General features: G+C 43.5%; 1 protein-coding gene across 5 annotated transcripts in view; it reads left to right on the top strand.

Moving 5' to 3' along the window:
• Positions 1–16455, top strand: part of FAM193A (family with sequence similarity 193 member A) — a 165302-nt gene extending 148847 nt beyond the window's left edge. For all 5 annotated transcript variants that reach the window (XM_038533228.1, XM_038533229.1, XM_038533226.1 and 2 more), the window contains 2 exons: positions 6466–6547; positions 15713–16455. In XM_038533228.1, coding sequence (XP_038389156.1) covers positions 6466–6547; positions 15713–15806 — 176 coding nt within the window. In that variant the 3' untranslated portion in view covers positions 15807–16455. The remainder of the gene's footprint in view (positions 1–6465; positions 6548–15712) is intronic.
• Positions 16456–23352: the final 6897 nt, after the last annotated feature.

Genomic DNA, 23352 nt, shown 5'->3' with positions numbered 1-23352 from the left:
GCTTCTTAGCCTGTTTGCATGCCTCCCCCTCCTCACTCCCAGCCCAGTTTTCCTCTTTCCACCTTGCGTCCACCCGCTCCCTATAGGGATGACTCAGTGTCTTTTCTTTTTTGCACAAAAGGTAGCACAGTAGAGATCTTTTGCCCTTTGATTGCCCCTCCCGCCAACTGAACATAAGCAGGAAAGCTGTGTGCATGGGCTCCCGGCCTTGTGTCCTTTGTTCGTCATCACTCGTCATCACAGCCAGGGCCTCTGTGGGGCCAAGTTTCCTCAGGAACTCCCTAGAAGGTGGAGTCCGAAGGCAGCACCACAGTCCTGGTAATTGAAGCCAAGACAGGAGGGGACAGGAATCCCCAGTGTCGCTTTCATTTGCATTTTCCTCCAATACAGTGAGGTATTTTGAAGGGCTATTTTGTCTCTTTTTTGTGAATTTTCTGTTCATATTTTTTTCTTGTTTTTTAGTTAGGTTTTGGGTTTTTTTTCCTTGCATTTTTAAGACTCATATATGAGAAATATTCGCCTTTTTACCTGCATCATAGGCTGCAGATATGTACTCCTTTGGACTGTGTCTCTGTGGAAGTTTTTTTGGGGTTTTATATAGTCATTTCATTGATCTTTTAGTGCCTCTGGATTTTAAACAATGATCAGAAAGCATTAATCTAACATTAAGGTAGAAGAGGAGTGTGCCCCGTATTTCCACCTTTCTCATTTAGCCCCTGGTACACTTGGAGAGCCGTGGGTCTAGTATTATTTTCTTAAATGGTTAGCCTGCTGGCTCAGCATCAGTTAATAAAAATTCATCCTCCCCCATGATACAAGACGCCCCCTTTGTGCTACAGTAAGTTTCCCTGTGTCTTGGGTCTATTTAGGATTCTCTCTTCTTTTCCTCCTTGCTTTATGTGCCACTGCTGCACTGACTTGGTTATCTCGGGCACTCCGTGTGTCGGGGGGAGGCCTCTCCTCCCCTGCTTTCCCTTGTTGTCCAACTCTTCTTTCCTGTCCATGCATCTGTGTTTTCACTAAAGTGTCTGTGTGCTAGAGCCATACAAACCCTTTGTTGGATCTTTGTCAGGGTTGCATTACATTTATAAATTAATTTAGGGAGAATTGATCTCTTTATGATGTTGATTGTCTTTTCCTGAAATAGAGGTGTTTCTCCATTGGTTCAAGTCTATTTTTGTGGCTTTTAGGAATGTTTTAAATTTTCTCTCATTGATTTTTCACATTTCTTATTGAGCTTATTGCTAAGTATTTGACCTTCTTTGTTTTTAGTTTCATTAGGGTACTCCCCACCATTATGTCTGCTAGCTCTGCACTTCAGGTGCATTAGCCACGAGTCACGTGTCATCACTGAACACTGGAAATAAGGCTGCTCCAAATTGATGGGTCTTGTAGTAAAAACATACACTGGATTTTGAAAACCTTGTATGAGGTTTTAAAAAATTTTAAATGTCTCAGTATAAATCTTTTACTGGTTACATGTAGAAATGATCATCTTTTGGCAGTGTTTAACTGAATAAAATATATATTACTAAAATTAATTTTACCTATTTTTTTTTTATTTTTTTAATGTGGCTACCAGAAAATCTTAAATTATATCTGTGGCTCACATCATCTTTCTGTTGGCTAGTACTGCTCTCACGGGTTATTTGTGTTTGAAGTCTACTGATATCTGTATATTAACTTTATATCTGCTAACTTACCGAATTATTTTTGATGCTCTGGGGTTTTCCAGGTATTCTGTCGTATTTGTGCAAATAGAGAAAGCCTTTTCTCTTTTTATTCCAACTTTTCCAATTCTTTCACTCCAAGATTGAGAATGATGCAATCATTTCAAATGATTGCATCATTCTCAATCTTAACAGAAAGGTCTGGTCCACATTAAAAGTAACATTCTGGCTTAGGATAAGGTTTACGTATTTTATCATCTTAAGAAAATATGCGACAAGTCCTGCTCTTATTAAGTGTTTTTATTGGGAATGAGTGTTGTATTTTGCCAAAGGTTTTCTAGTGTCTCTGAAGAGAAACATAATTTTTCTTCTTATATTTGTTACATTTTTGGATTTTCTAATACTGAGGCAGGCTTGGATTCCTGAAATAAAGTCCACTTGCTTGTAGTGTATTGTATTCTTTAGTTTTGGTTTCTGTTTCCTAATATTTTATATAGCATTTTTATATCAATAAGAGCTATGGGTCTGTAACTTGTTTTTTCCTGATGCCTATATTAGGTTTGGGTATTAATATTATTACCTCATAAGGAGGTTTAAAGAATCAGGATTTTCATTTTCAGTGTTGTAGAACAATTCACCCTGCATTGAGACTGTCTAGGTTTTCAGGGTTTGAGAGAAATCTGTGCAACACTCTGGGCCTGGTATTTTTTTTATGGGAGAGTTCCTTAACAATTTTCTCTCTTTGCTGAGAAAGAAATGGAAATTGGTCTATTTGGTATTTTTTTTCCAGTGGGGTTAATTTTAGTAAACTATGTTTCCATAATAAATTCTTTTAGCTAGATTTTCAAACTTATTTACATAGATGTCTGAAACTACGTAATTTTTAAAAATGTATTTTTCAGTGCCTGTCTTCCTCATCATTTCTTATTTTGTATATTTGTGTTTTCTCCCCATTTCTGTTTCATTCTGCTAGTTAATAGCTTCTCTTTTATTCAGGGGGCGCCTGGCTGGCTCAGTGGGTGAAGCATGTGACTCTTGATCATGGTGGGGTCATGAGTTCAAGTCCCAAGTTGGGTGTGAGAAATAATTTGTCTATTTTGTTAAGATTAAAAAAAAAAAAGGCTCTTTATTTATTGAACAGGTTTACTGTGGCTCTTTCTAATACCTCATCAATTTCTGCTTTTATCTTTATTTTCTCCTGTGCTTTCTTTTACTTTGCTTTATTTTCTTTCTTTTGTTTATTTTCTAAATTTTTGATTTAGAAATTTAGTTCATTTGTTTTCATTCCACTATTTTTATTGATCAAAGTATTTCCCACTTCAGATTTTCCTGTGATCATTCCTTTAAATATATCTCATAGTCTGATAATATTTCTATTGGCATTTTGCTTTGTTTTACGAAACTCAAGAGTTTCTTCATTTTTGTCCCCACATTGCTCAGTAGTTTAAAAAGGTGGCTTTCAGGTTTCCAAGACTTGTTTTTTGTTTTCTTAAGATTGTATTTATTCGAGAGAAAGAGAGCACGAGCAAGTGAAGGAGCAAAGGGAGAGGGAGAAGCAGGCTCCCTGCTGAGCAAGGAGCCCCCAAGTAGGCTCAAGCCTAGGGCCCTGAGATCATGACCCGAGTCACAGGTAGATACTTCACTGACTGAGCCATGCAGGTACCCTTGGGAGAGCCTTTTATATGTTAATAATTTATAGATTTTCTGCATTGCAATCAGAGAATATTGTTTGTAATATTTCAGCTTTATAGAAATCACTGATACTTTTTTTGTGACCACCTTTTGTGACTGCTCCATATACTTTCAGATAAAAGTATGATTTTTTTTGTTATCATGGTGAAAATTGAAAAAAATATATCTCCATGATGTACTTATGAATAATATTTAAGGTTAGCTTTTCTCTTTCCTTCCTGGTTTTTTGTCCTCTTGACCTGTCTTCTATTATTTATTATTATGAATTTCTGTGTTTTTTTGACTCTTGCAGTTTTGCTTTATAAAGGTGGTGTTTGTATTTGGTGCACATTCCTAACTTTAATATCTACTTAGTGAATTATGGGTTTTAGTACTAAAAAATGTCCTTTCATTGTGTTTTTGTGCTTTTGCCTTGAATTCTACTTTGTCTGAGATGGTGATCACTGCCCCTTCTCTCTCCATGTTTCCATTTGCGTGGTGGGGCACCTCTCTTCTCATCCCTTTCTGAATCACTCAGCTTTAGCTTGTTCTCTGATTTCAGACAGCACAAATCTTGAATCTTGTTTTGTGAGCCAAATGGAAAATTTCATCTATAGGTGAATTTGAGCCCATTCCCATTTATTACTACTATGTGCTTTGTCTCAAGTCCAACAACATTTTATAATTACTCTGTGTATTTTATATTTGCTGTTTCTTTTTCTCTGTGGTGTGTTTTCTTAGCTTTTATTTTTGAAAATCACTGGGGTTTAGGAAACTTGGCAGTCTTGCCTGAGTGCATTCCTCTACCCTCATACTTGTGTTGCCCCATCCTTGGTTTCCCTGCTTACCTTCCACAGTGGACTGCAAGGCAGGTCCTCTGACACCCACTTACTTGCCTGGACGATGGTCCGGGAACTGATTCTGTTCTTTCCACCACCACTCCCCTGGCAGTCCCTTCTTTTCCCGTTTTCCAGCTGCATTATTTCTGCTGTTGGACACACAGTGTTCATAAGTCTCCAGCTGATTACATTCCGTGTTTGTGCTGGTCCTCCTGTGGGCTGTTCCCTATCCTCCTCTGGCTGAGTGAGGCTCACCCTTGGGCGCATGCCCTCAAGTAGGGGTACAGAATCCTCTGAGCTCTGGCAAAGAAGGATGTTGCCTATAGTCTTAATGATGTACACACAGCCACAGCCTGGCTGGCTGTGAAACCTTCGGGTCACACTTTCCACTCTAGTTAACATAGCTTTTTTGTGAAAAATGTCTTCCTGGTACTGAATCTGCTTATGTTTCTGTCTCTTTTTTCTTATATCAAGATGTTCTGTCCTGATTATTAGTTCTACTTAGAAGAAAAGAGTATTAGAAATTGCATTTAGAAGACAGCTTTTCCAGCAGACATGCCTGCTCTGTTTGCTTTTGTGCTTGTTCCTCTTATAGAACTATAATGGGAACGCTGTTGATCAGAAATTCACTTTCCTACATCTTCACTTTCATTACTTCTTTAAACATTCCTACCCCTTCCTCACACTCCAGCATTTCTTTGAACAGGGCCTCAGCAAGTCTAGTTGGCAGCCAAGCAAGGTCTGCAAGTAGACATCTAGATGGAGGCCCAATTGGAACAGTTTTAGTGGCTGGAAAGGAACAGATTGGGCCGTGGAAGCAGGACAGTTGTGACTGGATGTGTTAGGAGGGTGACTCCGTGTTGGCCGGGTTGGGCAGGATGGAAGCTGAGACCAAGGAGCCTAACTGGGAGGGTAGTGAAGGCCAACAAGAACTTGCTTGGCAAGTAGAAGGTATGATGTGAGTGTAAGGTGGGGCAAGAGGGTCACTGTCAGAAAAGGAGCACTTTTGCCCATATTGGGAGTCAGATGCCTGAAAGCACATGTACAGAGGAGGTGCCTATATGGACGCAGAACTCAGGAGAGCAGTCTGGGGCAAGGGTGGAAGTTTGATGGTCCCTGTGGAAGGAGGGATGGGATGTGGGGAGCAGAGGAGGAAAGCTGACCCCACAGGGAGCTTTGGGTGCCAGCAGAAGGTGGGCTGAAGGGGCTGTGGTCATGCAAGTCCCTACAGGGAAGCTCTCCACTGACATTTCTGTGAGCTTCCAGATGTAAAGACATTGGCCTGGTGGTATAAGTCAGCAAAAATGTTACCTGCTCTTATAGAGGTGAACCATGTCTTATGCTACTGTGCAAGTACCCCGGTGATAGGGGAAAAAGCGTGGCCTTGTTTTTTTAAGATGACAAAAAAAAAATGATCCTTGCTAAAGTCTACAGGGAAGTGGAGGCTCTGTATCATGGGGCTGGGTACTGTGTCTGCACCACCAACCCTCATAGCAGCGGTATGCACTGATGTCGCCTCTGGCGCACAGGGCTCAGTGCCCAGGAAGTGCCCAGCATTGCACAGGTGCCAGACAGGGCGGGTGGAGAAGAAACAAGAAGTTGAACCCCTCAAACTTGCTGAGATTCTAGGAGATGGAATGATCATGAATCATGAGTCTCCCTGCCATCCTGCCTGTGTTTCAAAGAGAGTGATGTAACTATTTTTTTATTGGAACATCCTGAAAAGTTTTTGATGATGTCTCTGGGATATTGCATGTATACACGGAACGCCTGGGAGCGCCATCTTCCTATAGAGCTTGATATCTGGGTCCTGGGTAGTCAGTCATGTCCTCTTGGTGCAAGGGACAGCATTCTCCCCCTCATAAGGCTGCCTTCTGAGCAGCTTCTGTTTACCAGCATGCCCCACTCTTTCCCTCCCTCCAGTAGGGACTTAGGACGGACTGGGCTTGCAAGCACCTTAGGTTTCCAGGAATCTTCTCAGGGGCTCTCCCATCATGGAAACATGTCAAGTAAAGACCAGTCTCTTGGGGAATCCAGGTGCCAGCAAGTGGATCTCTTCTAGTGGGACCTGAAGCCACAGTTGCTTTGCTCAGCAAACATGTGAGTTCCATAATTTCCAGGTTGAACCTGATGTTCACAAGCACAGGAGAGACATCTCTCCTCCTTTGGTTGTTTGTAAAATCTCATTTTAGAAAAAGTTTCAGTTTTGAAGTTCTTAAAATTAAGTAAAGCCAGGTAATTTGTTCTCTTATAATCTGACTTGCTTCTTTTCTTTCATTTTACAGATGATGTCTTTCTGCCTAAAGATATTGACCTAGACAGTGTGGATATGGATGAGACAGAAAGGGAAGTGGAATATTTCAAAAGGTAAATATTAGGGCTATGTGTCTGAAGTAATGATGGTTTCATGGCTGCTGTACATGACCCTCATGACCCTCCCATAGTGTTGAAGGGTTTCTTGGACACGAGAGCTGTCAGCTGGCCAAGGAGCCTGGCTACTCAGTAGCATCCCAGCCTGTGAAAGCCTGCCCCACATGTCTCCGCCCCAGCACTGGCACACATACGGGCCTCCTCACTCACCCTTGTACCCAGTCACTGCTCTCTTCACCTCTGTGTGAAGACTGGTTTAGGACCATTTCTCTCAAAGTGCTCCAGACCAGCAGCATCACGTGGGCACGCAGCCACCACCACCCCCCTCCCCCAGGACCTGCCAAATCAGACATCTGTATTCTCACAAGCATCCCTGGTGATCCTCATGTGTGCTGACATTGGAACACACTGATATGGCATGCTTTTAAGGAGAAAAATGACATTTTAGATATTTGCTCAGTTTTCCTGATAAGCAGGAAATGTATTCTATACATTATTTTTTTGTTTTTTGTTTTTTTTTTTATACATTAGAATACAATGTATTCTATAGTATTTTATCTACTTTGTGAATTATAGCAAGTGAGTTTTGTTTTCAGGTTTCTTCTTTAACTTGTTTGTTTTAGATAATACACACACAGAAGAAACAGTTTGCGGTGCAAAAAGTCATGAACTCATATCTGAAATGGTATAGAGGTGTCTGGGGGCTCTGTCAGTTTAGCATCTGACTTTTGATCTCCGCTCAGGTCTTGATCTCGGGCTTGGGGGTTCGAGCCCTGTGTTGGGCTCCATGCCCAGCGTGGAGCCTACTTAAAAAAATAAAAGACAAAAATAAATGAAATACTGTATAATTCTAAATGATTCTGGAAATCATATTTATTATATAATTTATATATGTGTACATGTATGTATATATCTCATCTTAATAGGCAGAGTAAAGCATTTACTAAAGTTGGACACCCGTTCATAATAAAAACTCTTAAATAGGACTAGATGGGCACATCCTTAACATAATAAAAGGTATCCATAAAATAGAATAAATAAATGCCATACTTAGAGTGAAACATTAAAAGCTGTCCCTTGAGATTAAAAAAGAAAAAAGATAAGGATGCCCATTATAAACAACTTTTGTTTATGAAGGTGTAAGAAGAATCAAAAGGGATGAGAATCAGAAGGAAGACAGAATTATCTTTTCTCAGGTGACATGAGAGAGAGAGTGTGTGTAGTGTGTGTGTGTGTGTGTGTGTGTGTGTGTGTGTGTGTACAAAGTCTGAAAAAATCCTGTCGGGAAATCACTTGAGTTACTAAGACAGTTTGCCCTGGAGCTGGATTCTGGGAGCAGGGGATAGAATAAGAGCATTTCATGCGTAAAGGCAGAACTTTGAGGGATATTTTTCCAAGGTAGACCTGTGGGACTCCTGTGCTCTAAATTCATGCCTGGCCTTATAAACAGAGATTCTCAGACACCCAGAACCTGGGGAAATCAAACATCTAGAAATGAAAAATACAGTGTTGAAAAGGAAGATGTTAGTAGATATATGATAAATAGGTTAGACACTGCTGAAGAGGGAATTAGTGAACGGGAAGAACAATCTGAAAGATGCACCCAGATACAGGAGAATGGAGAAGAGGAGAGAGGTTCAGAGACATGGAGGAGAGACCAAGTCTGACATGGTGTACCTGGGACCCCTGGGAGAAGGTGGACATTCCAGAGAAGTTCTGTTGGAAGAGGAAACAGTACCTGGGGATTTTGCAGAACTAATGAGAAATCCAGAAGCACAACATATACCAGTGGAATAAACAAACCAAAGTCCGTTCTTCAGCATAGCCAGTGTGAAACCAGAAGACCATGGAGTGATATTTACAGGTTTGGGAGAAAGTTTTCAGTCTGTTAACTACATATCCCACAAACTTACTCTTTTCCATAGTAAAGAAAAACTGTAGGAACTTGCTACAAAGAGGTCTGTGTAAAAAAAAAAAAAAAAAAATCTTGAAGCAAAAAGGAGATTGATCTCAGTCTGATTTGCAAGAACGAAAGAGAGAAAACAGCCTTATAAATGTCATTAAATAAAACATTTTCTTTGTAACAAGACAGTAATGTCCAATTGACATTATATCTGAAAGAACTGCTGTATTGAACAGGAGTGTGTAAGCTAAGTATGAGATGGGGCTGATACCCTCAGGTCCTTTTCTTATTGAGGTATTTAGCAGTTAAGTATTTAATATTCAGACCTCAAGCTAAATGGACATGATACAGTTTTACAGCAAGCATTAAAAGAATAGAAGTAGGATATATAAATTGCTAATCTGTAGAAGGAAAAAAGCAGAACTCCAAAAAGGGAAAAAAAACAAACATGTAAATAAAGTACAGCAAACGAATTTTAAAAACACAAGAGACAGAATCTCAGTTTTATCAGCAACCATAACAGACCAAAAAAAAGTGCCAGATGTTGTTAACAGTCTTAAATATATACGTATGCACATGCACGCACACACATGCCATTTACAAGAACATACCTAAAGTACAATGAATAGAAAAGTGGAAGTAAAGAGGGAAAGGAAGTTGTTGTATAGTTAAGTTATTATTAAACAGAATATGGCTTAATATAAGGGACAGATAAAGATTGCTACATAGTGTTTAAAGGTTCAACACGTGAGGAAGATGTAGAAATTTTATTTATTTTTTTTTTATTTTTTATTTTTTTTAGAAATTTTAAACTAGGTACTTAATGGAATAGCCTCAAAATACAAACAGGAAAATTGTTTGGGCTCCATAGAGAGTCAAATCCACCCTCTTTGGAGGGCATCTCAGACTATTTCTCTGCGTGGCTGCTTGCTTGAATAGCGCACACATCCACAGGGCTGTGGATGATGAGCAGAGCTTGGCCAGCAAGGAATACAGATGAAAGTGCCTCCAAGGGGATCCCTGGGTGGCTCAGCGGTTTAGCGCCTGCCTTTGGCTCAGGGCGTGATCCTGGAGATCCAGGATCGAGTTCCACGTCGGGCTCCCTGCATGGAGCCTGCTTCTCCCTCTGCCTGTGTGTCTGCCTCTCTCTCTCTCTCTCCTCTCTCTGTGTGTGTGTGTGTGTGTGTGTGTGTGTGTGTCATGAATAAATAAATAAAATATTTAAAAAAAAAAGAAAAAAAAGAAAGAAAGTGTGTGTGTGTGTGTGTGTGTGTGTGTGTGTCATGAATAAATAAATAAAATATTTAAAAAAAAAAAAAGAAAAAAAGAAAGAAAGTGCCTCCAGGGAACAGAGTGTCTGTGTTCTTGGCAGACAAGGCGCTCAGAAGTAGAGCAGGTACTGGGCTGCAGAAAAAAAGCTTAGAAGTTTCAGATAATGCATGTGTATAATTGTGTTCTCTGACCACACCACATTTAAGTAGGCAGTTGACAATTTTAAGTCCTTAAATATTTGGAAATTGGAAAGTACATGCACTAATGGGTTTAATAAGAAACCACAGTAGACATTTAAAAATATGTGAAACTAAGGAAAACATTGTATGTGAAAACCTGTGGGATGTGGACACGGTTTACTCTCGAGCGCTCTTTCAGTGAAGCCTTAAAGCTGCCAAGTGAGTTTTTAAAAACCTGAAAATTAATGAGTTACAGATGTCATTCGAGAAACTAGGGAATAAACCCAAAGAAAGTAAAAGAACATAATACGGGCAGCCCCGGTGGCGCAGCGGTTTAGCACCGCCTGCAGCCCAGGGCGTGATCCCGGAGACCCTGGATCAAGTTCCACGTCAGGCTCTCTGTATGATGCCTGCTTCTCCCTCTGCCTGTGTCTCTGCCTCTCTCTCTCTGTCTCTATGAATAAATAAATAGTAAAAAAAATCTTTAAAAAAAAGACATAATACATAAAAGCAATAATAAAACAGAAAATATCAACAAAGCCAGACTTTGACTCTGAAAATATTAATTAAATAAACCTTTGAGAGACTGGTCAAGAAAAATAGGGAAAAAGACACAATATAATAATCGGCTGGGAGAGAACCAGGATGTTGACAGTTATCAAAGTTGGACCATGGCTGCGCCCACATCATCATACTGCTTTGGTGTGGGTTCGACACCTTCTGTAATGAAAGGGCGTCTTTAATGTTATGACTGTGTAAGTGAAAAGGTGGGCCGAGCTACAGGCACTGCAATGATTCAAATAGAACAGAACACTGGGAACAACTTCACAGTTAATTTTAAAACTAACACAAAATCACACTAATAACAAAACAGCCTGAATGATCCAGTAACCATCAAAGAAATCAGGAGTTACAAGTAATCCTACTGAAATACTACATCTGACATTTGTGTAGAGAATTCTCCCAAAACTTCAAAGAAATAATCCAGCCTTGTACCTGATTCTACCAGAGAACTGAAAGGAAGAGATAGCACAGGGCCCCCACTTCATTTTATGAGAGAAGGAAGATTTTCATACCAAAATCTGCTAAAAGCAGCCAGACAACATGAAAAATCACAGATCTCTTTCAGTCATGAATACTAATTGGATGAAATCAAGAAATAATTTCACATTCCAAATCCAACAGTATTTTAAAAAGCAGCATATGACCAAACTGTTGTACCCCAGGAACGAAAGCAAGGAGCATTTAGTATCAGGAAATCCACAAGTGCTCTTTGCTAAATTGATTTATTAAAGCAGAGCCATATGATCATTTCCATAGGTTCAGAAAAAACATTTGAAACATTTGATAGAATGTTAGCATTCAATTAATTTTTAAAAAATTGCAAACTAGTAGTAGAAGAAAATATCCTTAACCTGAAAAGGAGATTTACCAAAAGAGAGAAGAGAAGAGAGGTCTACATGAAACATTTTCTAAAACAGGAAACATGGACACATGTACAAAAACAAAGATGCTTTCCTTAAATCATCCTTCCTAGGTAGCATAATAAGAGAAACGCTTGAGTGGAAAGCATGAAATAAAATTCCATTTTATAGGTGAACTAATTGTCTACAAAGGGAGTTACAAAAGAATTTAGCAAGAAATAGAATTTAGTAAAGGGCCTGGCTGTAGGATCAGTGTACAAAAGTTAGTTTCTCTACACCATCCATAATCTGAAAATATAGTTTAAATAAAGACAGTATTTATAATAGCACCAGAATCTGTGCAGTCTCCATGAATAAATCTTAACATAAGTTGCCCACAACTGATGTATAAAAGGTAGTGAAGCATGAGTGAAGAGCATTGAAGACCTAGAATACATCCTATGTTCATTGATAGGAAAAGTGAATATCATAAAGCCATCTCACCTCCCTAAATTTATCTGTAGATTTTATTTTTTTTAATTTATTTATTTATGATAGACATAGGCAGAGACACAGGAGGAGGGAGAAGCAGGCTCCATGCCGGGAACCCAACACGGGACTTGATCCCGGGACTCCAGGATCGCGCCCTGGGCCAAAGGCAGGCGCCAAATCGCTGAGCCACCCAGGGATCCCCTATCTGTAGATTTTAAAACCCAAGAAGGATTCTATAAAATTGAGTGTTTTTCAAACACTTTAGGGTGGAAACGTGATACAGTCACACACAGAATGCTGTATACAGCAGCAGCAAGGAATGAACTACAGCAGTCTGCAACATGGTTCTTACAAAATAAATAGTAGGGCAGCCTGGGTGGCTCAGCGGTTTAGCGCCGCCTTCAGCCCAGGGCGTGATCCTGGAGACCCGGCATCAAGTCCCACGTCAGGCTTCCTGCATGGAGCCTGCTTCTCCCTCTGCCTGTGTCTCTGCCTCTCTCACTCTCTGTCTCACATGAATAAATAAATAAAATCTTTTAAAAAAAAAGAATAGTAGGCAAAAGGCAGAACATGAGAATATACACAATACATTATATAAAGTTCAGTTTAGATGCAACTAAAGTATATTTAAATTCTTTTTACTTAAATTCAATTATTAACATATTTTATTGGTTTCAGAGGTAGAGGTCAGTGATTCATCAGCCTGTAGTACACCTAATACTCATGACATCACGTGCCCTCCTTAATGCCCATCACCCAGTTACCTTGTCCCCTCTACCTCTTTCCCCTCTGGGGACCCTCAGTTTGTTTCCTGTGATTAAGCCTCTCTTATGGTTTGTCTCCCTCTCTGATATCTTGTTTTATTTTTCCCTCTCTTCCCCTGTGATCCTCTGTTTTGTTTCTTAAATTCCACATCTGATTGAAATCATATAATTGTCTTTCTTTGACTTATTTTGCTTAGCATAATACCCTCTAGTTCCATCCACATGATTATAAATGGTAAAATTTCTTTTTCTTTTTCTTTTTTTTTTTTTTTTTGATCACTGAGTAATAGCCCATTGTCTGTATACGCCACATCTTTATCTATTCATCTGTCAGTGGACTTCTGGGTTCTTTCCATTAAATGTACACCATTCAATCCACCAGCTCCACCCCTGGCTGTCTGCCTTCGAGAAGGGCATGTAACCACACAAAGATTTGTACATGAATGTTTCCAGAAGTTTTATTTGTAATAGCCAAAAACAGGACAACCCAGGTATCCGGAACAGATGAGCAAATAAACTGTGCTCTGTCCATCCAGTGGACACTACTCAGTGGTGGAAAGCATACTCCTGATCATACACCATAGACGGATCTCAGGCCAGACAAGAGGTCCATACTGCAAAGTACCATGTACATGAGATTCCAGAAAATACAAATGCACAAAATACAAATAGTGACAGACAACAGATTGCTGTTTGCCTAGGGCTGGGGCAGCAAGGAGATGACAACAAACGGGCCTGGGGAAAAGAGGGGTTCCTGGAAGTGTTCTGTGTCTTGATTGAGGGGATAGTTACCCAGATGTATATGTTTGTCAGCACTATGAACTCTATAGTAACTGCTATTTATCATACATAAATTATACTTCAGTATAATTTAAGTAAAGTAGATCATTCAGGGATACTAAACAATACATTGGTGTTAAGACTGTAAAGAAAAGTAAGGAAATTATCAACATAAAAAGCCAGAATAGTGATTAGTTGTCCCACGGCTCGATGCTGTGATCCAGTGTTTGCCTTAAAGTTTTCCTGTATCATGCACATCTGTTTACTCTTCTGTATGTGTATTATGTTCACCAAATAAATTTATAAAGGGTTGATCTGACCCTCCTAGAATAGAAAGAACTGGGATTCCTTTTTCTACCTGTTACAAAGACTTAGTCATAATTATGAAAACATTGTGATATTCATGCAGACTTCGGAGCCCAGAAACAGACTATACAAACACTGAGCTTTGGTTTATGACAAAAGGCAGGCAGATCACTGTGGAAATAAAGGTGTGTTCATAGATGGAGCTGTGAAAGTTGACATAAGAAAAACTTTTAAATTGGATCTTCACCTCGCATCATATTTAAAGGTCAGCTCTGGACAAGTTAAGATTCTCAGTGTCAAAAGCAAACCTTTTAATTTGGAATGTAGGGGGATATCTTTTTGACATCAGAGTGGGGAAAGAGTTCTTACAAACACCAACCATAAAATAAAAAGTTGTTAAATGACATTAAAATCAACAGCTCTTTAAAGTGAGACTGTATCTGCAGCATGTCACCAAGGGTGCATATCAGGATATAGAAATACTCAGAATAGGAAAAGACACGCAGTGCCGGGTGGGCTGTCACGTGAATCATGTGGCCAGGGAGTTGCAGAGACGCTTCCTCCTGTCCGACTCAAGCTTTGAAGTCCCGCATGGGTGCACATGTAGGCCACTCAGGCAGAACCATGTGAGCGGCACCCACGGGTCAGTCCCATGGGGTGAGCTCTCACACCTTGGAAATGACCACACTATGGCCTCATGGAGGAATTGCACAACATGATGTGGATTGAACGCGGTAAGAAAGACATACATGATGATTCTGTTCCTGTAAGTTTGGAAGTAAGCACAGGCAGACGTTGTTGAGCTGTGAGATCGTCAGTCTGATGGTCCCAGACACCAGGGTGTGGGCTCCCCTGGGAGAGGACAGCAAAGGGCCATGGGGTTGGCAGGGTCGAGCTTCTTGCCCTGGGTTGGAGTGTGGTTACTCATGTACATGTGCTCTGTCCATGGAATGTGGTGCATAGCTGACCACGCGGAGGCCTGATGGGCAGGTGGCAGCGGGGTGTCAGGTGCAGGGGAGCCGGGCACACGGTGTGGGGAGGAGGCGGCAGAGCTGGTGACCATGGCCTCTGTGCTGGCCCGTTGGAGGCCTTGCTTCAGTTGGCTTGGAGACACCTGTGAGCGTGGAGAGGAGCAGGGGGCTCCTGCTGGAACAAGAGGAGACGGTGGAGTCGGAAAGGCAACACTACTAGGACTTGGGTTTTGACCAGCTGTGGCCAGGAAAAGAGAGGTTGGATTCTGGGAGGTGGTGTGGTGCTTGGTGGCAGGGGGGACGGGTGATGCAGGGGGACACAACTCCGTCCACCTCAGACCGCCGGGTGAGCAGCGCCAGAAATTGCAGGTGGTCAGGTTAACCACTGTGTAAATGAATCCATTCAGTTTCTGGTGGTGTCAGCAGTAACCATTTTCAGGCTTAATTCCAGTTTCTGTGACGCAAATGAGATGTGGACAGGTGAGAACGTCAGAAATTCTGCAGAGTAAAGGTCTTTGAGAGAAAATGTTCCTCGTTTAATTCAGAGTCGGCCATTGTTGCCTGGGAAGCAGGTGTTTTTGCAAGCACTGTTGGGCGTGCGGGTCTGGCCCTGAGGCCCGAGGGCACTCCTCTGCGCCTGCTGGGCCTGAGCGCCAGGAGCTGATGGCAGGCAGTGCTGTGACCAAGTCTCACTATGAAAAGTCCCATTCATAGTGCATGCACTCATGCGTTTGTGGGCAAATGAGGGGAGGTGGGATCTCTGTGGCTTGACACATGGAGAGGGCAGGGTGGTTGCACATTCTCAGATGGGCTCTTCCAGAAACTTACCTTGGGCAGCTTTCCTGGAGGACAGCAGAGGACATTGAGGGCACTGGCCAGGGTCCTGAAGGAGGGGCATGCCCTCCCCAGGGCCCTTCCCCACTCTGAAGGGTGGCCAGGCAGCCTGGGGTGGAGGGGATCTTGATGCTGGGTCTGGCACACTGAGTCCCCCTCCCCCAACTCCCAGTCCCCAGGAGTAGGCTAGGCTTTGCCAGCACCTACTCAGCAGTAGGCTGTTTCCTTCCATGACTGTTGGGCTCTTTGTCTCCACAGATTCTGTTTGGATTCCGCTCGACAGACCCGGCAAAGACTGTCCATCAACTGGTCCAATTTTAGCTTGAAAAAAGCCACTTTTGCTGCCCACTGAATGAGGACCGCCTGAAGAGGAGTGCGCGGGAGGTGGGCCAGGCCCCGGAGCTGTTGTGCTTGCCCAGGGCTGTGCCGGGTGGGCCGCCGCACCTGAGACCCCCCCAGACCGAGAACTTGCAGCTCGGCCCGCATCGGTAGCTCGTGTGCGTGTAGTCTGTGAGTGAGGCGTCGATCGCAGTGCTGTGCTGTCGGATTGGAACAGTGGCTCCCGCCAGTTCTCCACCACGTGGCCAGAGACGGGTTTCATCATCCACGTGGCTTGTTGCCTCTGCATCTCGCCCCGTCCTGTCATCTGTCCCCGCCGGGGGCACTGCCGTCACTCAGCTCTCGTGTGTCCTGCGTCCCCCTGAGGCGGGCTGGGCGGGCAGGCGCGCTTCGTTCTCCTCCACAATCTACTGTTTAAGAGTGTACACGTTGCGCTGTTTGTGTCTGACCCCCCTGACTTGTAGCCAGCTTGTGTAAGATCCCTTGCAGAATGAGAAAGTTCAAAACAAAACCCCACCCAGTACTCACACCATCAAGTCTGTTAGAGAGTGTACGACTGTATTAACACGGAGGCCTGCCTGGCTACTTTTTTAACATATTGTTAAGTAATATTAAAATCATGTCTTTCTTTTTGAAAGATGGAATACATTAGTACAGCAGAAGACCTCGTCTGGTTGCTTTCTGCTGGGGGTGGTGGCGGATTGGGGGAGTGGGGGGCAGGGCACATGGGGGGAGGCAGTGCCCTCCCAGGGGCCCCTGGGCACCAGCCCTGGAGCATCTCCCGGGTCACCCCTGGCAACAGTTTCAGGGTCCTGGCGCCCCCACTCTCCATGCAGTGGTGTATGGGGGGCCTCCCATGCACCAGGCAGGGCCCAGCCCTGGGACAGCCCAGCCAGATACTCAAGAGGGTTTGGTGTCAAGGCAGCAGTCACCACCAAGCAGCAGCCAGGGGGGTGGAGGCTGTTCCTGCATTCTAACCTAGGGAGGCTGGGATTCATAGAGCCTATGGGCAGCACCATCCAGTTGGGAGAGGGCGGGATCGTGATGTTTGGTGAGACTATGAAAAGTCATGTTAAATCGGGTATAAACATGGAGCAACACAGCAGTATTTAGGATGAAAATGGGAATGCTGCCATGGTTCCTTTCCTCTGCGATCTCTCCAGGAGGTTTGCGATCTGAGTCTCTGGCAGAGCCCGTCCTGCTCCCACCCGCTTCCCAGAGTGCTCCGGAGCTCCCCCTGCTCCCTCCTCTTGGGAAACCTGCTTGTGTGCAGCCCTAGGGATATGGCATGCCCCTGAGTGAAGGGGGAGTGATGAGGGCACCACTTCTTGTAGAGACTCTGGAAATACTCTGCGGTTCCATCCCCAGGACTTCTGGACAGACAGATGCAGGTAGGAGAGAGAGGAGGCAAGAGGCCCTCTGAGGCTTTGGTCTGACCCTGGGCAGGATGGGGCTGACCTTCCTGCAGAGGTATCAGGTCTGAGGTGCCCATTGGACACCCAGGTGAGATGTCTAGCATAGGGGGGTGTTGTTCATGGACAGAAGGCCCCACACTCACCAACCTGTGAGGCTACCCAGGAGCCAGTTTGGACGGCTCAGGGGTTCAGGCCCAAGAACCAGAGTTGAGGAGAAGGGTAGCTGTGGTCAAGGGGGGTTTGGGGCTGGCACAGGGCTCTAACACTGGGGTGACCTTGGCCACCACTCAGTGGGAGCTGGTTTGCAGGAGAACCAGGGTGGGAACGGCAGGTCTGGGATTAGGAGATAGGGCAGTAGCTAGAGGAATGTGAGGGCAAGAGGCTGGCTGGCTTGTTTTGCTTTTTTTTCCTAGGTGGGAAGAAGGATGAGCATATCCCTTTGCTCATGGGGTGACCCAGCAAAGCGAGGAACAGGCTGGGCAGTAACCACAGCTGGAGCTGTGTCCTTGAAAGGCCTCCAGGACCCCCAAGCCTGGGCCTCAACCTCTCTTGGTGAGAGCAAGGGGAGAGCAAGTGGGGAGCAGGGGCTGCCTGGGCAAGTGGAGCAAACACTGGGAGGGGTCTGTGGGGGAACCTGCTCTCTGGGGAAGCTGCCCGCCCAGGCCCCCAAGACCCTGTCCCTGCCTCGCCCTGTTCTCCCCAGGGGTGGTCCCACCTCTGGGCCTCAGCCTCCGCCTGTTGTGGGGAGGCCGTGTTGGCTACTGAGGAACCACAGGGTCCCATGTGCGACATGAGCAGGGCCGTGAGTGGTGAGGGCAAGCCTTGGGTGCCCCCTACACTTATGCTGCCTCCTCTTGCACAGGCTGCCACCTATGCCTCGTTCCAGGGCTGTACACCTCCGTCCCTGCTGCTCCTTCGGCCCTTTCCCCAAGAAGGGGTCGTCACTTGACAGTTCCCAGGCCTCAGAAATTAAAAACAGAATGGATTTGGAGCCTGGGAGGCCAGGGGTGGGGGAAGTGGAGGGTGGAGGCCAGCGGGGCTTCCCTAGTTCAGAGTGCCCATGAGGCTGACCCGGGCCTGAAGACTTGTTCTGTGCCCCCCCCCCGCCCCCCTCCTCCCCCGCCCCATGTGAGGCTGTGTCCTCACACCCAGATACTGCATTTACAGAGGGGGAAGGCACAGCCCTAGGTGCATCTGCCACCATCCAGCTCCAGTGCTGCTATCTACACACGGCCTAGGCCTGGGAGTCGGCCCCGGGGGAGCCTCATGTAGACCACGTTGGAGTATCACCTCCTTTACATGGTAACGGTAATTGTGAGATGAAATAAAATAACAATGGCTAGAAAACAATAAAACTGTCCTTTTATTGAACCTTCTCTACATACTCCTACCATTAAACCAAAATATTATCAAAATGAGTATTATGGTACAGAAAGGATGAACATTTCTTAAATTCATTAAGATTAAAGAAGAAGAAAAAACTTGCCTCGCAGGTCACTTTGTTTCTCGGTTTTAAACCCAAATGAAAAAAAAAAAAAAAAACCCAAATGAAAGCTCTCAGTCACCCCCAGAATGACAGAATTGAAGTAACTTGAATCCTGGCTCTCTGTCCTCATAGTGACCAGCAGTCACTGTCCTGCAGCCACTGGTGAAATGGAAGAATAAGCCCCGAGAGGCAGGAGGCAGAGCTCACAGCGGGATTTCAAGCAGTCACAAACTGTTAACTCACATTAAACGATGTCGCTGGGAGCCCTCCAGATCATTCTCCACAGACAAGATAATGTAGGCTGAGAAGAAGAGTCATAAATGTGTGCCCGTGGCACCCGTGAAGGATGAGCTGCCACAGAAACTGTCAGACACCATTGTAAAACGGAGGAAGTTGTTTAAACAACGTTTTTAGATGTTAGAATAGACACAGCACATGGCAGTGTTTTCTGAGTGAAGGGGAGGAAACAAGGTGCCCCAGCTTCCTGCCCGGAGGTAGTTTCCAGGCCCAGGAGGGAGGGTGGGGGTGAGGGGAGCCCAGCAGGCCTTCTGAGCAGGGCAAGCAGAGATGGGCATTTGGGGAGCCCGGGGTGGCTGGAATTTGTGAGGCAGGTTTCCAGACAGGAGGGGCTGTACATAAGGAGCTCTGGGGGCCTGCAGAGTCCCCTACAACCAAGTGATCATGCAGGTGTGGCATCAGCTTCCAGGAACCCAAAGGAAAATCACCAGAAAGCAGTATGGCTGGCATAGTGTCCCCAGCAGCCATGGTGGAGAGACTTTGTAATGCACAGTGCAGACATCCGAGTAGAGTCCTCAGAAGGCTGTGACCTTAGCGGGGTGAAATTAGCCCTAGAGTAAAATCTGTATCTAAAAGCAAACCTAAGTATCTTAACTGCACGCTAGAACAAAGTCCAACACTCTTGAATACAAATATAGCCCACACTAAACAAAAGTCATGATGTTGGAATCCAGGCAGAAATTACCAATTACCAGGCCATGCCCAGGGGAAGGAAAATATAAACCATAATCAAGAGAAATACTAAACAATAGAAACAGACCCCAAAATGGCAGTTGGTAAATTTGCAGACAGGGGCCTTAAAATGGCTATTGTCACTCTTGAGCTGTAAAATAAACCATGAACAAAATGAAGGGAGACATGAGATCCAAAAAGACCTACGTGGAGTTCTAAAGAAAAAATAGAATATCTGAAATGAAAATATGCACTGGGTAGAATTAACAGCAGACCTGAAACCTCAGAGAAAACACCCATGAACTTGATGGCATAGGAACAGAAATTACCAAAAAAGAAGCACAGAGAGGAGAGGATGGAAAACTGTAACCGGTGGGGCAGTGTCAGGCCTTCCAACATACATGTGATTGGAGTGTGCAGAGGTTTGCTGCGACTATGGCTGAGGCTGTGTCGAGTGGGTAGAGCAGTCTGGGAAGAGGTGACATCTTGAGACTACCGAGTTCCCAGTCTGCAAACATGATGTCTCATCATTTATGTGTTCTTCAATTTCAGCAGTAGTCTGTAGCTTTTGTTGTAGAGAGTTTGCAAACTTCTGATGAATTTTTTCTAAGCATTTTAGGTTTTTGACATTATCATAAATGGGGTTATGCTTTAGTTTCCTGGGGCTCCCGTAGCAAAGTGCCATAAACTAGGTGGCTTCTAACAACAGAAATTTAGTCTCTCAGTCCTGGAGGATATAACCCAAAATCCCTGGGAGGATATATACCCAAAACGGGTACCCACAGGATTGGTTCCTTCTAGAGGTTGTGAAGAGCCATATATTCCATGCCTCCCTCCTAGCTCTTGGTGGCCACTGACAATCCCTAGCTTGCAGAGGTGTCCCTCCAGTCTCTCTTCCTGAGTTCACGTCTCCTCCCTCTGTTTGTATCTTTTCTTAGACTTTAATCACATCCAATGTGGGGCTCAAACTCACAAACCCAAAATCAAGAGCCACATGCTCCACAGACTGAGCCAGCCGGGGGCCCCATGTCTCTGCTTTTCTAATAAGGACATCAGCCATTGGGTTTAGGGCCCACCCTCATCCAGCATGACATCACCTCCCATGATATCTGCAAAGACCCTGTTTCCAAGTAAGGTCACATGCACAGGTTTTTGGGGTTATGACTTAACATCTTTTTAGTCACCTTATCTTTTAAGGAGACAAGTTTTCAAATTCACTTCTCCAGTTGTTGCAAATACATAGCAATATGGCAGATTTTTAATGTATTGAACTTTGTATCTTGAGATTGTCAAAATGATTTACAAATTCTAAACTTTTAGATCACCTAAGATTTTCTGCATCTATAATCATGTCATCTGCAAATAAGGACAATTTTTTTCTAATTTTCCTGTTCTTTATTCCTTTTGTTAACTTACTGCACTGGCTAGAACCTCCTGTACAATGTGGCACTGCAGTGGTAATGTAAACCTGAGCAGAGGTAATGTTCAGTATTTGTCACCAGAATGTTAGTTAGCCCTAGGGTTTGGGACATACCTCTTTATCAGATTGTGGAAGTGCCTTCTGTTCCTAGTTGGCTGAGTGTTATCATGAGTGGGCATTAAATTTTGTCATATGCTTTTTCTGATTGTATTGAAATTTTTTTCTGTTACTCTAGTGGATTACTTTTAGTGCTTTTTAAAAAAAAAATAACCAATCATGTAGCTCTGTAATTAAAATTCCACTTGGTTATGATTTATTATCCTTTTTATATCAAATTCAATTTGTTAATATTTAGGATTTTTGCATCTGTGTTCATGAAAGATACTCATTTTCTTTTCTCCAGTTCTGGTGTCATAAAAATGAGTTAGGGAACATTCCTTCTATTTCCTGAGTGTAACTTTTTTTTTAAGATTTTATTTATTCATGAGAGACACAGAGAGAGAGGCAGAGACACAGGCAGAGGGAAAAGCAGGCTCCGTGCAGGGAGCCCAGTGTAGGACTCAATCCCGGATCTCCAGGATCACACCCTGGGCTGAAGGCAGGCGCTAAACCGCTGAGCCACCCAGGCTGCCCTTGCTGAGTGTAAGATTGGCATATCTTTCTCTGATGTTTGGAAGAACTCATCAGTGAAGTCATCTGGCCCTAATATTTTCTTTAAAATATTTTTAATTACAGATTGTTTACTTAATAGCTACAGAGCTACTCAGGGTTTCTGTTTCTTCTTGTATCCATTTTGGTAAATTGTGTTTATTTTATCCATTTCATCTGTCAGATTTCTTAGCATGAAAGCATTCAGAGTAGCCCTCTTAGAGATCTGTAGTGACATCCCCCCCCTTCATTCCCCATTACCAGCAATTTATTTCCTCTCTTGTCCTCATGGGTCTTGTCCTTATTTGAAAGAACTCAGCTTTGTTGATTTTTCTGTTTTCTATCTGATTTCTGCTCTTATATTCTCTCATTCCCTTTCTTTGGGTTTAATTTGCAGTTGCTTCCTAGCTGGTGAGATGGGCACTCAGATCACAGAATTTTAACTCATTTTCATTCAGTTCAAAGTATTTTCTCATTTCTGTTGTGTTTTTGCCTTTGCCCACAGATCACTTAGAAGTGTGTTGAGAGTTTGGTATTTATCTGTGATTGAGTTGTGGTTTAATGGGACTGTGGTCAGAGAACATCAATTTCATGATGATGTGACTTGATTAATGGCCCATAGATTTGTCTGTTAAGTGTTCCATGTGCAACTGGAAAGAATTCTAATTGGGCCTAATTTTGTTGGGCCTTATGTCCCCATATGCAAAGGAGGCCAAGTTGGTTAAGTGTTTTAGTTAAATCTTTGTGTCTCTGCTTACTTTTTTCCTGCTTCTGTCATTTACTGAGCAGTGTGTTAAAATCTCCAGCGATGATGGTGCATTTATCCAGGTCTTCTTTCATATATATGTTTTGAAGCTGTATTACTCATCACTTCAAAATGAGAATGGCTTGGGCAGCCCAGGTGGCTCAGCGGTTTAGCGCCACCTTCAGCCCAGGGCATGATCCTGGAGACCTGGGATCTTGTCCCACGCCAGGCTCCCTAAATGGAGCCTGCTTCTCCCTCTGCCTGTGTCTCTGCCACTGTGTGTGTGTGTGTCTCATGAATAAATAATATAAAATCTTTTTTAAAAATGAGAATGGCTACATACACTCTCATTCTCGTGGTTAGTGCTAACATGGTGTGTCTTTTCCTGTCCTTTTCATTCTGTTCTTATATTGAAAGTAGGTCTCTGCTAGTAAGCATATAGGTGAGACTATGATTTTCATCCAGCGTGACAACCATGGTCTTTGTCACTGTTGGATCCATATTTTTGAGTGGATGATTGATAGAGTCGGGTTTAAGTCTGCCACCTCGCCATCTGTTTTCTCTCCTCCCTTCCTTATTCCTTTAGCTCTCCTAACTCATCTTGCTTTGGATTAATAAATACATTTCTCTCTTATGTTCACTCTTTAAAGATTTGTATTACTATTTTCTTGGTTACTCTAAAGATTATAATATGCTTCCTGACTGCATTACACCCCGCTGTAAATCAATGCAAAAACTTCTGTGTAAGTTCCTGAAATATGCCTTCCCTGACATGGAAAGCTCTTGTGGTCACGTGTGTGCATGTTTTAAAGCCCTCAAACATCACTGTTGAAGCAGTCAGTAATCCACAGCTACCTACCCCCATGATCTTCATTC

This window comes from Canis lupus, chromosome 3 (assembly GCF_011100685.1).
Source record: "Canis lupus familiaris isolate Mischka breed German Shepherd chromosome 3, alternate assembly UU_Cfam_GSD_1.0, whole genome shotgun sequence".
Taxonomy (NCBI): Eukaryota; Metazoa; Chordata; class Mammalia; order Carnivora; family Canidae; genus Canis; species Canis lupus.
The sequence above is the reverse complement of the archived record's forward strand: the minus strand, read 5'-3'. Positions and strand labels throughout refer to the sequence as shown.